Source organism: Xenopus tropicalis, chromosome 8 (genome assembly GCF_000004195.4).
Source record: "Xenopus tropicalis strain Nigerian chromosome 8, UCB_Xtro_10.0, whole genome shotgun sequence".
NCBI classification, from domain to species: Eukaryota; Metazoa; Chordata; class Amphibia; order Anura; family Pipidae; genus Xenopus; species Xenopus tropicalis.
In genome coordinates, this window is record NC_030684.2 from 73618569 (window position 1) to 73635666 (window position 17098).

The following is a 17098-nucleotide window of genomic DNA, read 5'->3' on the forward strand; positions in this document are numbered from 1 at the left end:
CCATATACTCATCTATATTGGTCTCCCCCAGCAGGAAGATATGCTATTGATATTATAAATTGATATTATAAATGCAGTACAATTAAGGATAGTCATAGCAAATCTGGCATATTTTTTGATCCAATTGCTAGTAACTGCCTTTATGCTCAGGTATAACCAGGATTCCAATAGCCAAAGAGATTCTAACTGCACATGTAAGTAAATTTACCCTTTACCTAATTATTGTATTGATTTGTTAAATTATGAATCCTGGGAATTAGTTCAAATCCCAAACCAAATACTGATTTTGATACATCCCTTCTATGCATATGTAACACTATTTAGGTTTGTGGTACTATTACTCTATATTACCTGCAGATGTTGAACTTCACCCTTGGCACTTGGCACTTGGCACAACTCCCTCCAACTACCATCTTTAGCATGTGTTACATGGGACTCTTTCTTTCAGGTGGGCCCTCTTTGTCTTGGTGTAGGAACTACATTCCTAACACAAACCTTGATCTCACAGTGGTTCTTCTCTTTGTTTGCTGGTTGTTACACAATCTCTTTGGTAGTGCTGCTCAAAGAGTACAATCATTAATCACTTTACAGATATTTCAGACAATGCCATTAAGTTAATGATGTTACACAGACATAGCAGTTGCAGACACCCAGAGGAAGTACTCACTTATAGGTGAACTAGTCCCCAGCACTAGCGGATGCTCACAGTGCTACCTTACTCCTGGAACCTTCTATTCCTGAGCCTAAACACTCCTTCTGGCTTTCTCATTGGAGCTTCTGATTGCTCTAATAACTACCCTGTTCCTATCTCTCTCTTAGGAGTATATTTATCAAACCGTGAAGTTAGAGCTCACCTCAGTCCACTAGAGTTCACCACTCTCCATTTATTTATATGGGACTTTTAAAAGAGAATTTATTAATGAGTGAAAATTCACTCTCTAATAAATATGCCATTAAAAATACCATAGAACTGAATGGAGAGTGGTGGAATTTCACTCAAGCAGACTGTGGCGAGCTCTAACTCTAATTTTTGATAATTATACCCCATAGAGCAGTGAGCCCCAACCAGTGGCTCCTGAGCAACATGTTGCTCCCAGTTGCCTTAAAGCAGGTGCTCATTTTTGAATTTCTGGTAAGGAGGCAAGTTTGTATTGTAAATTAAGGCAGCTGTTTATCTCACCAAACCACTAATTTACATGTTCTTACCCAAGTAGTGTACCTAATACCCACTTGAATTCCTTTCCAAGAATATCATCTCTATCTATTCTAAGAGCCACACTGATTAAAAATAGTAAGTATATGTTTGAAGTTAAATATTGTTGCTAAGAGGTATTGATGGTGTTCACTGTAGTTCCCAGTTAAAGGTCAAGATCATCTGGGGGAAGGTTGGGCAGAATCAATGGGCAAAAGATTCTGCAGCATGATACTGTTTCCCTGGACTAGGAATGTATACAATAACTAGCTGTTAGGTTGATGCCATCACTTGAAATTATTTTGTGAAAAACAAAGCACTATCATGCTCCCCTAAATAGATCATAATAGTAAGAAAAAGTTGCACTGCACATAACACAATCATAAATGATATCATTCAGAAAGAGAGCCTCCTTCCTCAGGTCACAGTCATCTTATTTTATGGGACCTAATTTTTTGTGAATGAAATCAAATGTAGTCATGTGTTTTATGTGCTGCATTAGAAAGAAGAGGGGTAACGCCATTGGCACACCACACATTTTCTCCTCCTGTGTAGAAAGAAATGGAGGTAAAGAAGAGGCTGAACTACTGTCTCCTCCCTTCTGTTGTGTGGGAGGCTGCTGTAAGCACAGCATAGCTTAATAAAATTAAATTATTAGCAATATATGGAGGGTGCCAACCAGCCAAATACTAGATCACATACACAGCTTTTCTTATGGAAGCTCTATAATAATATCATGAGCATTTCCAAAGGTCTCTGTGGTGCAACCTCTGGAATATATTAACCCTAAATAAATAATCAGCAATGATAAGATAAGTTTTGTTAAGTGTCATTCTGGGAATGCTCTGTGTACATGGATTGCCTTGTGTAAGAACTCCAGTAGTGACTGAAGTGAATCTTTAGCAATTCCCAAATAACTGAGTTTCATTTTCTATTCCTGTTCTGTTTTCCAGTAATATTTAATTCACCATCCCTCCCCCTCTTAACTTCTTTCTGCCCTTGTGTCTTTTTAACCACCCTACTGATTTTTTCCTTCCTCAGTCCACTTTTCCCTACCCTACTGTACCATCCTTAAACTAGAACTGATCAGATGGGCCCTCCACTTCTCCTGTGTGTTCTCATATGGGCAGCAGTATGTACGGTGGCTAAAGCACAGCAGCCAAAGTAAGTAGTTTTCTCTTATGTAACCCATATCTTTTTTAATGATCTTTCTTTGCCTTTTATTCCAAAATACTTCAATCCCCTGGCTTCTATCCTTCTGTTCCATTCACCCACTTGTGTGCCACTTTTAGTGTTTATTTTAATATATGCTGTTATTTTTCACTGTTTTTCTCACTGCTCAGTTTTAATGGTAACCTTTACGAAAAGAGAGAAATATATGATCTCAGTGCTCAAATATATAGAAACCATTAATGATTTGACTTCAAAGTTATAAAATAAGTAGTTTGGGTACTGCCCCAATTCCCTTTGGCCTCCCAATACATTTTCTGTTCTTTTCTATCCTTTTCTCTCATTACATTGTTTTTCATTAAGCTATGATCATCTCCCTTTTCCCTATGATAAAATATATTTTTTTAATCCTTTAGCTTCCTGGTTGTTGCCCCTCGTATCTTGCATGTTGGTGTAAAGGAGGTAGTCGGGATACAGTTTGAGTGGCCACAAGGCTCCTCACCCCCAGCTGGTGATATCAAGGTGGAACTTTCTCTGCGAAATCAATTATCGATGATTGACTGCTCAGAGGAGAAGAGGGTCTTACTGAACAAAGGCAATGGCTATACTATATTAGCAGATTTAATGGTGAGGATAAAACATATGGGACACATAGGGCCAGATTTAATTCAATGAGCAAAAGTTATCTCATTGATGAGATTCAATTCGAGGAGACTTAAGTTAGAGTTTTTTTGACATGATAAACTTTGGGATAAGTTTTTCTGATTTGAATTATATTTCAAATTGAATCTCGTCCATGAGTTTTGACATGAAAAACCTTTTTCTCACTGAACTGAATCTGGTCCATAGGTACCTCCAAAGAGAGATAGGTTATAAGAAAAGAAAGAATGGTTAAGGACATAAAGCACTAATTTTTCCCAGGAGCAGTAACCCATAGCAACCAATTAGCAGGCAGAATTTACTGGTGACCTGTTTAAAGGAACAGTAACACCAAAAAATGAAAGAGCTTTAAAGTAATAAAAATATAATGCACTGTTGCCCTGCACTGGTAAAACTGGTGTGTTTGCTACAGTAACACTACTATAATTTATATAATAAGCTGCTGTGTAGCCATGGGGGCAGCCATTCAAGCTGGAAAAAAGGAGAAAAGGCACAGGTTACATAGCAGATAACAGATAAGCTCTGTAGAATACAATAGTGTTTTATCTGTTATCTTCTAAGTGCCTGTGCCTTTTCTCCTTTGAATGGCTGCCTCCATGGCTTTATGAAGTAAACACACAACTTTTACCAGTGCAGGGCAGCAGCACATTATATTTTAGTTACTTTTATACACTTTCATTTTTTGGTGTTACTGTTCCTTTAAAAGGAAACATCTTATTGGTTGCTATGGGTTACTGCTACTGGGCAAACTTATAGGGGTAGGGGAGAAAAGGAAGAGTAGAGAGAGACACATAGGGACACAATGTAAAGGCAAGGTGCATCTCTTTGCACTTCAAGAATGGAGTGCAACATTCGCTCCCCTCACCCTACAATTCCCCATCTAATTCCCTCACTATACAATCTAATCAGAAATCTGAAGGAAAGCCTTACTTATTGTTTCTTTTGACATAGCCACTTTTCCTACAGACTCCTGTTTTATTGATTTATAATATAGGTTTTGGCAACTAGCTCTTTGGCCACAGCCTTCCCATTCTGAGGCTTCTGACTTCTTTCTATCCTTGCCTATATAGATCACTATCTCTGTTTCCTTAGCTTACTTCTCAGAGATTAACAACATGCAAGCTGAATGAGAGAAGAGATGACCGATATGTTCAACTGGTAGTAAAAAGTGATATATTTGGGAAACAGCCGAAGGTAGTTTCAATTCCTGTAGCCTATCAGAGAGGGTACCTGTTTATACAAACAGACAAGAGTATATACACCCCAAAAGAGGCAGGTAAGTATATTATACATTTTGTATGTTTCAGTGGAATCGTAAATTGTCTCTGATCCTAATACTAACAAATTAATTTTATTCTTTTTTAAATTTACAATTTTACCTATTTCTGGTTTATACAACAGAACAGAGAAACAAATTCATGTAAGGTATAAACTATTACATATATGTATATACAATATATGATGTAAGGTACTATCTATGCCAGGGGTCCCCAACCTTTGTGAGCCACATTCAACTGTAAAAAGAGTTGGGGAGCAACATAACCATAAAAAATAGTCCCTGGGGGGTGCAAAATATGGGCAGTGATTGGCTATTTGGTAGCCCCTATGTGGACTGGCAGCCTACAGGATTTTCTGTTTGTCACTATACTTGGGTTTATGCAACCAAAACTTGCCTCCAAGCCAGGAATTTAAAAATGAGCATCTGCTTTGAGGCCACTGGGAGCAACATCCAAGGGGTTGGTGAGCAACATGTTGCTCGTGAGCCATTAGCTGGGGATCACTGATCTATGCCCACTATTAGCCCAACAAGCAAATAAAGATAAGGGGAAAAAAATCTTCATGGAGTAAATGGAGTAATAGTAAAAGAAATGCCCCTTACATCCATACAAAAAACATCAGGTGTGTGGTGCTAAAGAAAAACAAAGGCAGGCTGGAATGGCTAACAACTCAGTCACAGTCCTTAAGTACTATAATTGCAAATCAGTGACATTACTAGGGAAATTTGTAACTACTGGACATATTTCCACCTGGGCAGTAACCAGTGTGTTTTAGCTGTAACTGATATACTAGATTTCATTTTTTACCCCATTAATATGACAGTTATATGCTTGCATATAAGACAGGATTCAATGTGATGAGAAAAGCTTATCTCCATATTCAATTCCATATTTTCCCATAGAGCCAGAAACAATTCAATGAGAAAAACTTATCTCACTGTTTATCACAGGAAAACTCTATTGCAGTCTATGGGAAAAAAAACTGGAACTGGATTAGGAGTAACGTTTTTTTTACCTCCAACTGAATCTTGCTTATACATTTTCATCTGATAAACCATAAAATAAAGTTTTTCTCGTTGATTTTAACAGTGGATTGTCGAACAGTTTCCTCCTCTCTGAACATAACCCTGTACATGTTTAGGCAGTAGCCAACCATTGTGCAAACAATTCCAACCTTTATCCCCAACATCTATTATCAGGCAACCCTTGCCAAGATGCTTTATTTCTGCCAAGATGCTTTATTTCTGCCAAGATGCTTTATTTCTGCCAATATGCAGCCCATCTATCCTGCACAAAAGTTCACCAAAGAAATCAGTAATTGTACCTCTATGCACCAATAACTGACCTGGAATGTCTGACTATGATCTAGGGCCCATAGATTTCATGGGCGATAATTTATCAAAATTATTACTTTTATTGCTAATTTGAAATTGTTACTAACTGAAAATCCCTTGACTGGTTGATGAGAGGTTTTTTTTGAAAGTTTCATTTTTATTGTTTTTTAACACAAAAAGTGGGAAGGAAGAGGAAGGGGAAGAGGGATCAACGGAAGTACATAGCTTTGTCATAGTACAGTTTACATACATAGTGAGGATAACATTGTATAGTGGTTTACCATGCAAATGGCGAGCAGTTCAATATTCGTGTTTTGCGGCTTACTTGCAGTAATTATTACGCTGAGTGGATTAGGCGAGGTTAACCTAGCGGTCCATTTAGGGGTGTATGGGTTAATTAGCTGGGATCCTCATGTCCCATCAGGTGTACCAGGATTTAGTTCCAACCAAGGGGACCAGATTCTATCAAACTTCAAGGGGCACCCACGGGCTTCATAAGTGAGTCTGATAGAGGGCAGCGCTGCATTAATGAGGGTTTGCCATAATTCCAGCGAGGGTACTTTATTACCCATCCAGTTTAGTATTATGACTTTCCTAGCGTAATACAGAGTAGTTCGGTATAAAGATCTGGTTTTGTTGAGTGGCACAAGATCGGTTGATGAGAGTTTTAGATGAACCTAACCAAGTTGTATACAGTTAACATAAAATGTAATCCCTTTATTTCTCAGTTCACATAAGATTGTTCACTCTGGATCATGTGCTGCGGCCAACAGAGGAGCTGGTCACTTTGTCAGTGTTTGTGAGTAGGAATTTTATATTATATGTATCTGGCTGAAGAAGATTTTATGAAGTACCTGTGTGTTGCAATGTGTGCCATATGTTTTATATATATTTTTTTTTTAACAGTGATCAACTAAAACTTTGGGTTCCTTATATTGCTCCAGCCATTTATATAATAGCAATGAAGAACAACTAGCAAAACTGTGCAGGGATATCAAATAATATAGGTGTAGAATGTATGAAGCCGGCACTCACGTATAAAGTAGTCACTGGATGCCTGGGTGCAGTGTTGAAAAACGGAAAATTTACAGCAATATAAATACCGCACTCACAGGACTTATGGTGAAGAAAAAAGTTCATTTATTGTTCAAACATCAAACTGACGTTTCGGCTGTGTCACACCATAAGTCCTGTGAGTGCGGTATTTATATTGCTATAAATAATATAGGAACTCAGAAATGGTTTTATATATACTGAATATATATCTACTAGGTCATTTTCAGTTATAAATATATTCTGAAATGTGCAACAATAAAGATAAAGGTATGTTTACAAAGAAGATTAAATATGCTTATATATGTTAATGAAAACTATGAGCAGATTCCATGCAGAAAGCTATCCAGCCAGCTGCTAGTCAGAGGCAATGTATCTTCTGTGAGGCTATTTGGCAAGCATCCCACTGGTTATATTTATTTGTCTCTCTCTGGAACAGGTAAATAGAGATAACTGAACCTTCACTAACTGTGTAAATATTGGGTCCACAAAAATAGTTTTGCCCTTTGCATTGCTTTTTGGCAAACAGAAACATACATGTGTTAAGTTAGAATGTATGTTCTCTTATATATAAATTATATTAACATCTCATAAAGAGATATTGTATAAAAATGACTTTAATATTCATATTTTGCCTTTTTCTTAAAGCACCCAGGCATAAATATATTGAGAAATGTTTGTAACAGATCTAGATCTATTTTTACATCTAAGTAGTCTATCAGCCCATATAGCTTTGAAAATATTGATTCTGCAGGCTGTGAGGATACACATCTTTTTTTTAATATTCTGACCTGAATGGGTTAATGGCTTGTTTCTGCTCTTCAAGAGGGGTTTTCTTTAAATGCAAGTTATTGCAAGGTCTGTATTGTTTGGAATCCATGAACATTTTCTTGAAGGATCTGGTTGACTTTATTTTGATTTTCTCTCTAATTGACATTTTCTTTGCATAAACACCTTGTAAATTATTTTCTATCAGTCTAGATCATAACAGCAGAGTTTAGCAAAGTGAAAGCAAATGAAGTATTTGGAGGGAGTAACAACATACCAATGTTTTAGTCATAGTATTCTTGGCAGTTTTACAGTCAAGAAAATCTTCAGTTATGCACTCATTTGCAAGCCAAATCTTTTTAAACAAGAGTTATTTTATTTGTATGAAACCTTTTAGCCCCCTCTCTCTTCATACAGAGACCTTGTTTTTTTTTAAATTTAATGGCTCAACCATCTGTTTTTGGACTGAGGTTCACCATACCCAAGCCATACCCATATCTCAAGTCTTTGAGGGGCACTATGGGCTATGCTATGCATTTCAAAGGCATTGAGGTTACGAGCAGTGGCGTAATGTGACAGAGTTGAGCTTCAATTAGGTCTCTATTAAGTGTTTATGGTGTAGAGCTATGCAACATGTTTTAAGAAGTTGCACAGTCAGGGCCATATTTTTTGATTTGCCAAAGAAAGGCATTTGCCCAGGGCCCACCAGGGATGGGAGTCCCAACTCAAGCTTTAACTTTTGGTGAAAGCATCTCCCAGAAATGTCAGACCTGTTATTTTAAGAACTGCAATCTACCTGAATTGGTACATTGCACACATATTCAGCAACAACCCACCTCCAGGCTTCTATTGCCTTACAGTATATTATAACAAAAGCATGGCCATTGCTTTTAATAGAAACTGCTTCTAAGCCATTAATAAACAGGTTAAAGTGGCCCCAATGCAGGACCCTGTTTGTCATAGCTCACCATTTTCTCTTTCTATCATGGATTTACAGAATGCACAAGGTTTCCAGGTGAGGAAGGTTGAAATGATTTCTAAAGGCTCAGTAGTGGCAGAGAATCTTCGAATCCCCGATATCTCTACGTAAGTGAAAAGGAAAACTAAACCAACAGAATGTTGCAATGTTGTGGAACTATTTCAGAGACACAATGCTTTCTATAAAATATATTTTGGGCCCCTTCTCTAGCTACAATTCAGACTGAAATTCCTAATATAATCTAAAAGAAAATAATAAATTAGAACTGACATATCTGTTATTTCTTGCCTCAACATCCTGTTTCTCTAAATAAAGCCTTAGCCCAAGTCATTAAAATCATACATATTCATGATTTCAAAAGCTCTAAAAACTTATCTATTTCTGTTTTTAAATAAAAAAAATAAAATGTATATATACAAATTTTAATAAATGATTTATATATACATTAATCTTTGAACACAAGATATTCAAAGAGAATAAAATATGCTGGTTCATAGAAGTGTAATAGAAGTTTGTTTGCAAGTACTGATTCAGACAATCACTTCTGGTTGCTCTATATTAGCCACAAACCAACAAGTATATACATATGCATAAATTGAGTAAAATATAATGAAACTAAATATATAATAACTAGTTATATCCTATAACACAAGAGTTTAGGGCCCTCTAAAATCCTCTTTATTTACCTATTTATAGGACACTGTGTAAAAAATCCATTTTGCCCTGGACAAAGTTTCCTGGGTAAATGTTTTTTTTTACATTTTGCATTACAGCCTCTAAATCTTTGGCCCAGTTCGCCCATAATTGGTGCTACCCTCATTTACCTATGTAAGTGGCACCCAATTGATTTACCAAGCATCTAAAGCAAGTCAGGAGACTGAAGCACCTTTTCTACTGAATATCAGGTCCTGGGGATGACATACATTTTTAAAAGAGTTAATAAGGCATTTTAAATTCTGTGATTTTGAGGTTGTTTTAGGAACTGGTATCACCAGATTTGAAAAGACATCTAAGGCTGATGCCACATGAGGCATAGGGCTGAAATTTTCAGCAAGCGGAAAAGCACTTGGTGAAAATTCAGCCCTACACCTGCTACTTGTGCCTGCACCCGAATGAATGGAATACGCTCAGGTGCAGGCACATGTAGCCGATATACGCATGAAAACGCGAGACTTTGCATTCTCTCGCGTTTTCATGCGGATATCAGCTTCATGTGCCTGCACCCGAGCGTATTCCATTCATTCGGGTGCAGGCACAAGTAGCAGGCGTAGGGCTGAATTTTCGCCAAGCGTTTTTCCGCTTGCCGAAAATATCAGCCCTACGCCTCGTGTGGCATTAGCCTAAGATATGCAATTTGCTTGACAGAAAAGGTGGCAACCCTACTGAAGATAGAAAGAAAGGGAGTAATTGCTATTGCATCTGTGGCTGCTTGGCTTGATACATGTACTCCACCTATATTTCTCTTTTGAATAACATATGTATATGCCTGATTACATGTCACTGAACTCCCAAAACACTTCTCCTATCTTGTAACAGACGTCTTTTATAGTCCAGACACATTTGAGACCATTTTTTTTATCTGAAGACCAGAATCATTATGATTATAAAAAGGAATAGTAAGTACAGGTCTATTCTGTTTCCTAATCAGACCCGGTGTATGGAAAATATCTGCTCGTTACAGAGATGCTCCAGAAACAAATTTTACTGCTGAGTTTGAAGTGAAACCATATGGTAAGTTATAATGGAAAACCTAGCCCTGTGACACACAGCAGCCAAAACACCCTTACTCACGTGTCATCTCTTCCTGTTCAAAAGTATAGGATATTCTACTCTGGCAGTTCATGCCTATATCTGCTATAGACACAGCATTTGTGATTTTGATTTTTTTACATGGGAAACTATAACGAGTGGGTATGCCCGGGCTGAGGGGCTGTTCTAAGATGTCATAGATAGTCACTATGAATTGAGCATTTGTGCACACCTATTTTAAATCCCAGTCTGGGCCTGCAGGTGGGAGTTCTTTCTGAGTGCACCATGAAAGTAAAATTACTTGGTGTGCCACAACCCATAACCAGTAATATGCACAAACAACACATTTACAGAAACATTCAATGAAACACTGGAACATTTCAGTTTCAGCAGAAATTCAGGTTAACAGTTTTTACTACGTTTGCAAGAAAACAGTAATTCAATATTAAAATAAAGCCAAATTATATTGGGGCTGTGGGACTAGCACCCATATAATATTTACCTGATAAACAGGGGGAATATCTGTCTTACTCTGGGACCGGATAACTGAATACTGATGAGTAATTTAGGAATTATAGACCTAGGGAATTAGGATTGAATTAATATTTTTCCTATTTATTAACACTTTCCAAACTGTGAGGAATATATTTCTCATACTTATGAACTATTTGGCTCATTGACCTACAGTCTTTGAACATAAGAATCATTTTGTTTCACTCAGTGCTACCTAATTTTGAAGTGAAGATAATACCAGAGGTCCCCTATTTTCTTATGACTAAGGATTCCTTTACCTTTAGGGTAGAAGCCAGGTAAGATACATATTCACATATTTATGTGCTTATTTAAATTTGCATCAGATGTAATTCTGCTTTCTGATTGGTTTAGGTATGTGTATGGTGAGAATGTAGCCGGTGTGGCGTATGTTCGGGTGGGAATCACAGCTCAGAATGGGAAGAGATACATGCTAAGAGGTCTGGAAAAGCAAACAACGGTGAGAACTGTCAGTCTAGCAAACCAGAAGAATTTTAGCATAGGTCAATGACACTCTCACTTTCACAGCAGGAAGAAAAAGGTTACCAAGGCCAAATGTTGCATAGATATTATTCTATCAACCCAGATATCCACATGAAGAAAGAAATACAATGAATATTGGTCATTGTAATATTGTATAACGTGCAAATACATTGACCAGATGCCACAATATATCCTACAGCAGTAGAAAAGAAAGCAGTTGGTTACCTTCCAAATATCTCCAAATTTTGATTAAAGTGGGTTAAATAAAATTAATTGAAACATTGGTGCTTTAACACTGCACTGACTGACATTTGTGGTGGCACCCAGATCAGTGATTTCTGGATAGATTGCAACTCATATTGTGACTGATATTATTTAATAGTAATATTGCTATTTATATCAGTTAAAGGAAACAGGAAAAGGACAAGGGAACCCCATCATTTAGAACCAATAAGTTATGCATGGTACCTGCAAAGGACCTCAGTTGCTTTTATTATTTTGGCCACCCCATGTTATTGATGCCTCTTCCACAAATATTAAGGCCCATGGCACGAGGGTGTATTCTTCAGCAGCTGAAAATGTAGCTTCTCTTTTAGTTTAACATATTTTTCCTCACTTAAAAATGCACCTCAGGACCAATGAACACATACAGCATCTCTGTGCACAACAAGATGGGATCATCAAGGAAAGGGTTGTGGCTTTATGGATATCATTTTTGAGTCCTGGTTCCTTCATGTCATATTGTTGCTGTTCAGGTGCTCAGGAGAAATTATTTCTGCTGTATGTTGACAGTTTTTTTATAATAATAAAGATAAAGCCTAAAACATTAACATATATACATGCTCAAATGCTTGTAAATGATGCAACATAAGTGAGATTTGCATTTTGATGGAATAATAATAATAATCTTCTGTATCTGTTGCAGCTGGGTGATGAAAACACTGCTATAACAATAAAAATGGCTGACATCAAAGAGAAGATACAACAAGACATGGGGAACTTGCTGGGGGCAAGCCTCTACATTGCTGCTAGTGTCATAGAGAAAGCTTGTGAGTATTATTTTAGCAATAATCTACTATGTCATTTCTCTAACCTAGTGGCTGTTAGACTTTTTCATTTCAAGACCCCCTTGGAGGGCCAACCTTTAATCAGGCTTTGCAATCACCCCAACTCATAACACATATATTTACAAAAACATTGGTGTAACAGATCTTCAGCTACTGTTCCAGGAGTACATAGGACAGTTTTTATAGAAACTCACGGGAGCACTTACCGAGCCAGCAGTGCGTGCTCGAACGTACAGCCGAAACCCAGACGGCAATTCACTCTGCGACTAAAAATATATCACGTACGGAGCGACATCAACACTGCTGTTTAAAAAATCATACCTTTATTCAGTCATCTTAAAAGCATATTGTGCTCACATAGACCAAAACCATACGCTTGACGCGTTTCGTGGTATCTCACCACTTTTTCAAAAGCCGCATGGCATATCCATTCCAAAAACACCCTTTATAGGCAAACATAACTCCTCCCACCCATTATGTTAACCCTTGCAATACATATAAAAACATTGCATATGATACAAAACATGATATAAAACCTATACAAAGCTTAGCAGCATCTCTCAGTCATTGGCAGAGAAAATCCATCATATAAATGTGGATCTATAGATAGAAAATCCATCATATTAATGTGGATCTATAGATCTCAATCTAAACCCATGTACAAAAGGGCAGTACATACTGTACATAGGACAGTAAATGAGAACTTGAACTCTTACACCATCTGACCTTCAGGCTGGATGCCTGTAGCTCAAATCAAGGTTACTTATATAGGAAAAAATTAATGTACCAGTCATTCAGGCATTGATCTATGAATATCTATATCAAATCTTACCTGAAAAGGCCTTCATGTTCCACTTCCATGTGCTTCAATAAAACCTAAGCTAAGGAATAACATGTTTTGCCATGTAAAGTCAATCTCCTATGAACCTTTGTGAATAGCTTAAACTGTATCAAAATTGTGCAGTCAGGTTGTCAAACTTCAAACCTAGGTGCAAAACATCTGACATCTCTACGGATCTACGGATGAGTTGCTACACTTGCATGATTTGGCACCTATGTTATTAAATAAATACCCTTCACAATCCTTGATTATTCCTGCATTTAATTTATATTACCATGTCTTACAATATCTTTTCCTTGTCTTTTAGCTGGAGTTCTAGAAGAAAAGGAACTCACCTCTGTAAAATTTGTATCATCTCCATACAAGCTGGATTTGTCCAGAACCAAGAGATATTTTATCCCAGGAGCTCCAGCACAAATTGTGGTATGAATGGGAAAGCCAGTATCCCTGTTGCATAAAATCTCTGTAAAATGTTCTCAGTGTCTTACTAAAAATGTGTTTTGGTTTGAGGCAATGCTATGTGACAGAATGATGGATGAGAGGTTCCATGGCTAGATTTACAGGTAAGGGGGTCCTGGGTAATGGACCCCAATCCAGTGGAAAAGAACTATATAAATGAGGAATGCCCAAGCTCTTGCTCTCATGGGGGCCGATTCACTAAAGGTTGTTAATTCTTAATGCATAGTTTTATGCATTAAAAAGTGTTCAATAATTAAGTACCAATTCATCAAAGTCATTTCGCATGTGTTACTACTCATATTGCATGCGCAAAAATCCTGATTATCGCTAATTGTTATGTCCATCGCATTTATGTTATTATCGCATAGAAATAATACTAACACATAATTCACAAATATATTTGAAGCGTTAAAAGCATAAAATGTGGCGATAATTACTGTGAACACCTCCCAGGAGTAGGCGTTACTCTGTCTGTCTGTCTGTCTGTGCTGACAAGATGGACTTTGCAGTGGGATGTTTTCAAGTATGTGATTGCCCTAGAGTGATGCATCCTCCAGTTTTTAGGGAAATGGTCATTTTCAGAACAGTAGTTGTCAGAAAATAATGGTTACGTGCGTAATAGCGTGCGCTAATATCGAGTGCTACGAAATAACGCATAAATATAATGCATGGTTTAAAATAACGCTTAAAAATATGTCATTGCCAGATAAATACGACAATAACGTCGCTTCTAAATTCAGACAAGTGTCCTTTTAGTAAATCGATTTACTTATATTCTCAAAATATAAGAAGTGATAATACTTCACTCTATATCACTCTTTTTTCTGCCTTTAGTGAATCGGCCCCATGGTGTCTTACCTAAAGGCCTAAATTCCTTTTGTATTCTCAGCAAGATTTGCATTCATTAAGGGGCCTGTTTGGTGCTTCAGGCCTGGAGCAAAAGCCCTCCTCTAGGTTGACATCTTCTAGGCAGCCTGCAGTGAAAGAGCAAACTAAAACTAGTCAATGCTTTAGCCCCTCTAGCCCAGTGGTAAAGAAATCACAACATAAAGGTTTTGAACCCAGGAAACCCTGGAATATATCTTAACAGCCACTACTGGGTCTCAAAAATGAATTCAGTAGTATATAAATAGTTTATGGCCCCTTACCTGCCAATGACCACCAGCTAAACAGATAGTTGAGAAAATGGCAATATGTGTGGTGTTGCAGTATTCTTTTACTTCAATGATCAACTTGACTATGTATGATATTTGTTTTGTTTTACTTTGCTGCATTTTCTTTGCTTGCTCACACAGGTGGAAGTATCTCTCATAGATGGTTCTCCTGCAGTGGGAGTCAGTGTCAGCTTGTCCAAGTCCAATGTACAACTGTTTGAATTCAAGACTGATGACAAGGGTGTTGTAACCTTTCATGTTAACACAGCTTCAAATGAGAAAAAATGTGACATCACGGTAATCGTCTTATACCTTTATTTTATTTACTATCACCACTTTATTTTAACTATCATCTACTTTTTGAATTCTCTGCTTGGAGTAGGGTGCCACAAGATTCTGTATTGAGCCATTTTATCTAATTTGTTCATGACTTAGGGGAGGGTATTGTAACTAATGTGTTGGTGTTTGCAGATGACACAAACCTATTCAGGTCAATTAATTCTCTTCAGCATAGGATCCTGACAAACTGACAACCTAGGTGGCATATGAGGGTTAATGTGGATAAATATAAGGTCATGCACCTGAGATTTAAAACTATCCAAGTCACTCATACCCTTAATGGAACTGTGATAGGCAAGCCTTTGATGGAGAAGGACCTAGGAATATTTGTGGATAAAAAATGTGGCTGTAGCAAGCAAAGCCATTAGCAGCAGAAGGGATAGCAAGTTTTTGAGTTGTATTTATAAGGATAAAAATTTATTGGAAGAGGGTTATTCTCCCTATTTCCAAAAAGCTGGTAAGGCCCCATTTGGAATATGACATGCAGTTTGGAGTTGTTAGTGCTCAGACATAATATTATTGAAGTAAACAGATGCCAAAGTGCAACTAAGCTGGTAAAGGATATGGAAAGTCTCAGTTATGAAGAAACACTGACCAAGCTGGGGTTGTTAACACTGGAAAAGAGGCGCTTAAGAGGAGTTATGACAACTAAGTATAAATATATGTGACTATACAATAAAGGGCCAGATTCAGTTCAGTGAGAAAATCTCATAGTTTATCACATGAAAACTTATAGATGAGATTCGATTTGAGAAGAAAAACTTTTCCACTAATTCGGTTCCAGTTTTTTTGAGATAAGTTTTTCTGAAGTTAATTGCATTTCAAATTGAATCTCATAAGTTTTCACGTGATAAACCCTTTTCTCACTGAATTGAATCTGGCCCAATAAAATCTCTGATGCTTTATTTACCAGTAGGTCCTTCCAGCAGACACTGCAACCATTGAATTCTCTCATTGAAACCGCCATACTGGTAGATACAATAGATAGCTTCAAGAATGAGTTGGATGGATTTCTAGCAAGGAAGAAAGTACAGGGGTACTAAAACTATTAACACATTGGATAAAGCTTGCTCTATCCATGTAAGCCACTGTAACAAATCAGATTCATTCTTACTGTAGTGAACTAGTAAAATCTAACTTCTGATTAGTTGATATGAGTTACAGGGCTAGGGTAATCTTTGGCCATAGTTAGGACATTAGCACTTCCTTATTAATATGATTTATATTTGACTCCATATAGAAAGACCAATGCTTTCCTTCTCATTATGACAGGTCAAGGCAAATGCTGATTCAGGTTCAGAAACTGAGAGGATAACACTCCTTCCATACACATCCAAAGCAAACAGCTACCTTTATATAAATGTACCTAATCAGGTGTTGAATCCTGGAAGCAGCGTTAAAGTTTCATTAAAGGCAATAATTTCCAATAACCAAAATGTTGGGAAAATCTATTATATGGTAAGATAAAATCATCGTCACATTACAACTACTGTGTATATGCACATAGCAACACGTTCTGATGCACTAATCCAATCTTGCTTAGCAACAAGGGATTGTGGGCTGGTCCTGGCTGAAATTCATATAATATGGATATCAGCCATTTTGTGATTTGGCCTTGTTTCTATTTGAATACATCTGCCAGTGTGTCATGTGTCCCAGATTAGGAAGATGAGACACAATTACCACATATGGCACTTTGTGCAGTCTCCTTCTATTTGGCTTACAGGGACACTCACTGTATGGCTGTGCTAACTGTGCTGCTGCTCCAAAACAGAGCATAGAAACCTGCAATGAGTACAGAGCAGAACATAGTGTGCAAAGTGCAAATAAGATGCAATTGCCATATTTTTACCCACAATGCAGCATTTTGTCATTGTGTCATTGCAGTCATCAGAGGTGAGTTGTGCCTAACATAACAATTGCAGTCTGACCTTGTTTGAACACAGCTGCTTCAACTTCTACATAAATTGGACGCAAGTACAAAAAAAAAAATTCTAAATCCAGTTGGTGCCACTTCCAATACTCACTGTCAAAACGATGAG

General features: G+C 37.3%; 1 protein-coding gene across 1 annotated transcript in view; it reads left to right on the plus strand.

The window, feature by feature from the left end:
• Positions 1-2244: 2244 nt before the first annotated feature.
• c4a (complement component 4A (Rodgers blood group)) overlaps positions 2245-17098 on the plus strand; it is a 45063-nt gene continuing 30209 nt past the window's right edge. Inside the window, exons 1-12 of the mRNA NM_001113684.1 lie at positions 2245-2356; positions 2779-2989; positions 4115-4298; positions 6362-6432; positions 8452-8540; positions 10082-10164; positions 10904-10991; positions 11068-11173; positions 12122-12245; positions 13412-13527; positions 14859-15014; positions 16329-16514. Coding sequence (NP_001107156.1) covers positions 2283-2356; positions 2779-2989; positions 4115-4298; positions 6362-6432; positions 8452-8540; positions 10082-10164; positions 10904-10991; positions 11068-11173; positions 12122-12245; positions 13412-13527; positions 14859-15014; positions 16329-16514 — 1488 coding nt within the window. The 5' untranslated portion in view covers positions 2245-2282. The remainder of the gene's footprint in view (positions 2357-2778; positions 2990-4114; positions 4299-6361; positions 6433-8451; positions 8541-10081; positions 10165-10903; positions 10992-11067; positions 11174-12121; positions 12246-13411; positions 13528-14858; positions 15015-16328; positions 16515-17098) is intronic.